Source organism: Babylonia areolata, chromosome 1 (genome assembly GCF_041734735.1).
Source record: "Babylonia areolata isolate BAREFJ2019XMU chromosome 1, ASM4173473v1, whole genome shotgun sequence".
In the NCBI taxonomy this organism is placed as follows: domain Eukaryota; kingdom Metazoa; phylum Mollusca; class Gastropoda; order Neogastropoda; family Buccinidae; genus Babylonia; species Babylonia areolata.
The window spans coordinates 71,311,718-71,319,217 of record NC_134876.1 but is presented as its reverse complement, the minus strand read 5'-3'; the positions used below and the strand labels follow the sequence as shown (position 1 = coordinate 71,319,217).

Here is a 7,500-nt window from a genome sequence, read left to right as displayed (position 1 = left end):
TTTGCGCATGCTGAATCGATCCCGTCACATTTAACTGGCACTGAACGGACCTTTCTTTGGACAACGCGAAGTAACTGGAAAGAGAGAGAGAGAGAGAGAGAGAGAGAGAAGGGCGTGGGGAAGGGGGCGGGTTAGGGGGGGGGGGGGACGGTTGAATCACCACAAAGTATAATTATGCAAATGCATCTTTGTTAGTTCATATATTTATATATATATGTGTGTGTGTGTATGTGTGTGCGCGTGAGTGTATATGCATGTACTAGTACGTGTACGTGTGCGTGCGGCAATGGAATTCAAAGCCACGTTCGATCGATGTGTGTGTGTGTGTGTGTGTGTGTGTGTGTTGTGTTGTGTTGGGTGTGTTTGTTATGTATGTGTGCGCGTGAATGCCCTGCGGGGATGCCTGCGGCGCCTGTCAATTACACAAACAGGGATATTCTGCGTTAGTAATTCCCCCTTTTTCGATTTTTAATAATTTTGTCAAGACAGGAGGGGTATTTTCTGCTCTCTCTCTCTCTCTCCCCTCCCCCCTTTCAGTTGGTTGTATAGTTTGCTTCAGTGTCCGGACAGCGGGACAAGTCATTTCCGTTTCCCTTTCTCTTTCAAATGCAGATACACGAACGGACACACACAGACACAGACACAGACGCGCGCGCGCACACACACACACACATACATAATTTATGTACACGCACACGCACGCACACACGCACACACACACACACATACATATGTACACGCGCGCACACACACACACACACATACACGCGCGCGCGCGCGCAAGCACACACACTGACGGTGACCGTCAGTGCTGAATACATTTCCGTTCCCGTTTCTCTTTCAAATGCAGACACACGAACACGCACACACACACACACACACACACACACACACACACACACACACGCCTCATCTCCCATGCACACATTTTTTTGGGGGGGTACCCGTCTAATATTACTAAACAGTGAAAATACGTTGAACTAAACTAAACACACACACACACACACACACACACACACACACACACAGGGTGGGGGATGAGGGAGAAATGAAATCTTGCGGTATTTACTAAGGGAGGAAAGGTAAGCAAGCGGAAAGCTTTTTTTGTTTGATTTTCTTTTTATCTGGCATCTTGCTTTGTGTGTACGACAACACAACTTACGTAGTAGGTAAGGAGAGAGAGAGAGAAAGAAAAACGAACAACAGAAATTGAGACGGTACCCTGCGATTTTGACTGTTTGCTTGTTACTCTATTTTGAACTCTCTCTTTGCGTTGAATGTGGGTAAAAGTCTACATAGGGCAAAGCTTGCTTATCCATTTTTATTTTCCTCTTTTTTGAACACAATTTCCCGTTGGCGCTTTCTTAGTCTCTGTGTCTCCGTCTCTCTCTCTCAGTCACTCACAGAAATTGAGACGGTACCCTGCGATTTTGACTGTTTGCTTGTTACTCTATTTTGAACTCTCTCTTTGCGTTGAATGTGGGTAAAAGTCTACATAGGGCAAAGCTTGCTTATCCATTTTTATTTTCCTCTTTTTTGTACACAATTTCCCCTTGGCGCTTTCTTAGTCTCTGTGTCTCCGTCTCTCTCTCTCAGACACTCACAAGTACGCACGCAAACTCACGCACTGCCATATTGGCGCGTTCGCGCTTGCGCGATACGAACGAACGAAAGCAAACAGGGGGTAGCGCACGTACGATTTTGTTTGCTCTGACTCTCTGTGTCCCTCTCGTTCAAACAAGATTTCCTTTCTCTCTGCATTTGTACCCCCCCCCCCCCCTGTCTCTCTCTCCCGCATTCGTGTTCGCGCGCGCGCGCGTGTGTGAAAGCCATGAATATGTAAATAAAATTAATTAATTAACCATGAAGGTATATGACGCCTTTTAATCTTGAGTACGGTTTCAAATTTGATGCAGGCCTAAACAGAGTCCTTGCACCCGAAGAAGATAAATGAATTCAAACAAAATTCTAAGCACAATGATGCCAAATCGTGAAAAAAAAAATCCCTCCTCATTTTGTTTGTGTGAGACATGTTGGGTGTAGACGGACAGGTCTGCGAGTTGTTTGGCTTGAAAAGAAAATATGTTGATCTGCGTTTGCACTTATTATTTTATCTTATATTAATTGTATCTATTTTGTTTTGTTTTGTTTTCATTTGTTTTGTTTTGCGTCCTTTCACTTTGTGTCGTTTCATTTTATTTTGTTTTTGTTTTGTGTCATTTTATTATTTGTTTCATTTTAATTATCTGTAATTTTCTACACAGATTTCCGTTTTACTTTAGTTTGATTTATGTCATTTATTCGTTCCAGTTTATTTCATTTAGCTAGTTTATTATTTTATTTTATTTTTGCTGTCGTTGCTGCATGTACATGTCATGTGAATAATGCATGGAGGGGACGAATGACTTCCCTTCCTCTTTTATCGATCTATTTATATATATATATATCTATCTATCTCTCTATATATGTATCATTTTTTTATATTAAGAACTTGCTTTTTAATATGGTAAATTACCCAAGCGATTATCAAAGTATACATCTCTGTCTCTGTCTCTGCCTCTTTGTGTCTGTCTCTATCTCTGTCTGTCTGTCTCTCGTTTGGTTTGAAGACGGTGCTGTATGAACTAACGTGATGCTGATTTGTGCTTGTTTTGGGTTATTTATCTATTTATTTATTTATTTATATTATATTCTTTTGATTGCTCCTGTTAGTGGTACGGCCAGTGTTCTGAAGTGACGTGATGCTGATGTGTGCTTTGTTGCTGTTGTGTTTTTTCAGGGTGTGTTGCTTCTGGAGGTGGTATGGCCTGTGCTGATCATCGCGATCGTCGCTCTCATCCGTGTAGGGGTGCCGCCCAATGAACGGGTCTCATGTGAGTGACCTGTCCCTGTCCCGTGTGTGTGTGTGTGTGAGGGAGAGATTCAGATTCAGATTGTTAATGTGTTTCGACCGAGAGAGAGAGATAGAGCGAGAAAGAGGAACGTTTTTTGGAGGGGCGGGAAGGGTCACACACAATGTCCCCCTCTGCACGCACGCACACACACACACACACACTAACACCACCACCACCGCACACACACACTCACACGCACACACACACAGAGGTTCACCTTGACCTGCCAACGTAGTCACACACACACACATGCACGCACGCATGCACACGCACACACACACACACACACACACACACACACACACACAGATTCACCTTGACCTGCCAACGTTGTCTGTCACATTCCTTCGCGCGTGGAAAAGATGCCACAATGAAAGACTTGAGTTTGGCTCGCTACTCGTTTTTCAATGACATGCCTTCACCATGGTTTTTTTAATTTGTTTTTTTTTTTTTTTTTTTCGTCACACGTTTTAGTAGGCGATTGTCACCCTTTGTACTGTATAGCCGTTGGAAATCACTGGACTTTGTGACCCGCAGTTGTTATAGTTGTATAGTTGTTACCAGCGCAACGGTGAACAGGCAGAACATGTACAAATGAATGATGATTGGCCACCGCAGCTGTGTGCTCAGTTGTGTTGTTGTTGTTGCTTACTTTCTCATCAGTTTGCACACCTGGTATTTTTCTTCCCATGGAGAAACTCGATCCCCATATGTTCCGTTTTTTTTTTTTTCTCCTGAGGAGTCACTCAACCTTCCACAAGTAACGTTTCTCATGTAGAGCAACCGGTCGCCCACAGACAGCTTCTGCTCCTGAGGAGTCACATGACACTTGCAAGTAACTAGTTTCTCTCCTACGGAGTCACATGACCTCCCACACTCCCACATGTAACTTTTTTCCAGTGGAGTCATAGGAACCCATAAAATTACCTTTTGTCCTGTGGAGTAAAGTGACGCACAAATAACTTTTCTCCTGCATGGAGTTACAGGGGTTCCCACAAATACGTTTTCTCCGATGGAGTCACATGAACCGCGCAAGTAACTTTTCTCTTGTGGAGTCTTATGACCCCCGATCACCTTTTTTTTCCATCGAGCCATGACCCCCCACGGTAACATTTTCTTATGCGCAGTCAGACGACGCCCACAGTAGCATTTGTCCTATTGAATCATATAACCCCCTACAAGTACCCTTTTCTCCTATTTCTCCTATGAAAGTTACATGGCTCCCACAACTACTAACTTTTGTCCAGCATGGAGTCACAGGCCTTCGACGGTAGTGTCCCATGTAAGGAGTCACATGACTGCCGCCACCCCCACCTTCCCCGCAGTAATGTTTCTTCCATGGAGCCAGGAGCATATTCCTTTCCCTCTCCATCGACCACCTCCTCTCTCCTTAAAATAGGCCCACTGTGATTGCAGTCAGACCCGTCCCTCTCCCGCCCCCCTCCCCCACCCCCGGCCCAATCCTCAACACCCCTGCCTCATCATCCCACCCCTCCTTTTAGGTTGTTTTTTGTTTGTTTGTTTTTCCGCCGTTGTTTGTGTATTTGGTAAACCTGATGGGCTCTTCCCAGGTCGAAATATATATATATATATATATAATAGAACGAAACTACAATCCTATCAGGCATACAATTGGCTGGTACCCTGCCTCAGAGGGAATTCAAGTTGCCCACAATTGCAGTCTTCGAAGGATTTCCATATCAATTCTTTTTAATCTTTGCAAAGTTATTTTCAAATAACGGAAGGGTTGTTAATTTGTGACCCTCACTTATTTTCCTATACTGTTATGATATTCGAAAAAAACCCAACCCATCAAATATTCATCATCGTCGTGATTATGATTATGATTATTGTGAGAGGACAATAAATTGGCCTCTCATATGCAGCAAGAATGTCTGTTAATGACTCTGCTGAACTGAGTGAAAGGGCTGGGTTATCTCCCTTGGACCACTTACAATAATGACCAAGTTGAATAATGTCTTGGAATGTCTAGAACAGATTAATGAAGGGTTGTAAGCATCCTTTGTTAACTTTCCCGCCATTAGAAGTGTAGGAATATCTTTATTTATTCTTGTATACCAACCAAAATTGGCCTAGTTGGTAAGAATTTTGGTTATAGAGTTTCAGAAAATTTTGTGTTGATTATTTTGTGAATAACAGTATTGTTGGGACTGAAGCTGAGGGTACTACAGTGTGTTGAGGAAGAATGAAATTAGTACCTTGGGCATCTTCTAAGAGCTCTGGGTCACTTTGGCTCCAACCACTGGAGAGACAACACCACAGAGCAAGCAGGTGCTTTGTGGAAGGGGAGAGACTGGGTGACTTAGGTTCACCGGCAGAATGTGTGTGAGGCTGACAGGCAACGGGCACGAGCGCCTATGGGAACATCTTAGTCCTGAGGTTTTGGTATGAATTTGAATCAGTTTCAGTTTCAGTAGCTCAAGGAGGCGTCACTGCGTTCGGACAAATCCATATACGCTACACCACATCTGCCAAGCAGATGCCTGACCAGCAACGTAACCCAACGCGCTTAGTCAGGCCTTGAGGAAAAAAAAAAGAAAAAAAAAAGGTGAATAAATGATAGATAAGCTTACACAAAGAAATAAATAAATAATAACTATAATGTAAAAACAACAACAAAAAAACCCCAAAAAAACCCAAAAAACAATGATGATAAGTAAGCAGATAGATGTAAAACATGAAGACACACATTCACATATACACCCACACATGCATAACAGATATGCACCGAACATGCAGTTTCAGAGATATGAAAGCACAGTCAAGTACATATAAACGTACATGAGCTCCAACACACACACACACACCACACACATTACCCTGCACCTTCTCTACCCCCCTCCTCCACACACTCATTTCTAGTCTACGTATCACAGCTTCCACGGCACACACACACATACACACACACACACACACACACACACACACACACACACACACACACACACACAGATGAACACTTACTTGTGCAAGCACACACACATATGCCCATATCCACACACATATATACAAAGATATATATATATATATATATATATATATATATATATATATACGTTCCAATATCCTGTTGCTCCCACATAATATGAATTTGAATACAAAATTGAATGGAGAATTGGACATGAGTGTGGTACGAGTCTGCATGGGTGCATGACACAACAACCCTTCACACCTCGTCCCTTTACATTATCATAACGATCATCATGATGAATATGATGATGGTTATGACGATTATGATGAATTGTAGTAGTAGTGGTTAGTAGTATTGTTGTTGTTTCACGTGTGGTTTATTTTTTCTCCCACCCAGGTCACTACCAGGACCGGGCCATGCCCAGTGCCGGCCTGGTGCCCTTTCTGCAGACCTTCGTCTGTAACCTGGACAACAAGTGTCACAGCAACCAGTCCAAGTACTCCGCAGAGGCCAATGCTGGCAGGTTGGTATGATAGTGCCCAGTATGTCTCTCTGTCTCTGTCTCTGTCTGTCTCTTACCGACGGATTTTATTACACAGGACATGTTCCAAGGAATAGGTCAGGTCCAAAGCATCAGTCTTTGAGTAACATTTTTTAGTTTTCTCTCTGTCTCTTTCTGTCTCTGTCTGTCTGTCTCTGTCTCTGACAGATGGATATTATACATGACATGTTCCAAGGAGTAGGCAAGGCCCAAAGTCTCAATCTTTGAGTGATATTTTTTTTAGTTCGGAGTCGGCCCCCCGCCCCCCCCCACACACACTCTGTGTGTGTGTGTGTGTGTGTGTGTGTGTGTGTGTGTGTGTGTTTGTCTGTTTGTCTGTCTGTGTCTGTCTGTCTATCTGTGTCTTCCACTTGGTATTCAATAGCAGTGATGTGAATCCCCCCCTACCACATGAGTGCTTAGGTTTAGTTTCGATTGCGTGTCGTTTTGGATAACCAGACTATTTCAGTTATTAACGTTATTGAGTAGAACCCATTTTAACATACATGTGTGTGTGTGTGTGTGTGTGTGTGTGTGTGTGTCTGTGTGTGCATGCGCGCGCATGTGTGTGTGTGTGTGTGTGTGTGCGCCATACGTGCGCGTGCACGTGCAGTGTGAGCGCCATGGTGCAGCAGATCACACCGTACCTGAGTGACGAGAGCACACTGGACATGCTGGACAATGTGGACCTTGGGATCAGCCTCATCAGCAACTTGACCACAATCTTGGAGGATGAGGCACTGGTCAAGGAGCTAGGTCAGTAGATGTAATATGTATCATGTGATGGTGTAATTTTCTGCTGTGCACTTATCAGTATCGTCCCGTCAACAAAGCAATAACTGAAGCTGTACTGCTGGAGCATTCTTTTTTTTTTTTTTTAATCAATTATACACACACACACACACACACACACACACACACACACACACCCCTTCTTATGGAAGAAGAAGACATTGGGGTGTGGATTACTGGTAATTTCTCAGTCCCTCTTCTTTATGGAAAACAAAAACAGGGTGTGGATTTATACTTAATTCCCCTTCCTCATGGAAAAAAGAAGACATCAGGACTGTTTATTTGTTGTTGTTTTTTGTTTGTTTGGTGTTTTTTGTGTTTTTTGTTTTTGTTTTGTTTGT

At 43.2% G+C, this 7,500-nt stretch overlaps 1 protein-coding gene across 4 annotated transcripts in view; it reads left to right on the top strand.

The window, feature by feature from the left end:
• Positions 1 to 7,500, top strand: part of LOC143286815 (uncharacterized) — a 192,357-nt gene that overhangs the window by 61,852 nt on the left and 123,005 nt on the right. For all 4 annotated transcript variants that reach the window (XM_076594631.1, XM_076594649.1, XM_076594623.1 and 1 more), the window contains exons 3-5: positions 2,780 to 2,873; positions 6,223 to 6,349; positions 6,981 to 7,123. In XM_076594631.1, the coding sequence (XP_076450746.1) occupies positions 2,780 to 2,873; positions 6,223 to 6,349; positions 6,981 to 7,123 (364 nt within the window). The remainder of the gene's footprint in view (positions 1 to 2,779; positions 2,874 to 6,222; positions 6,350 to 6,980; positions 7,124 to 7,500) is intronic.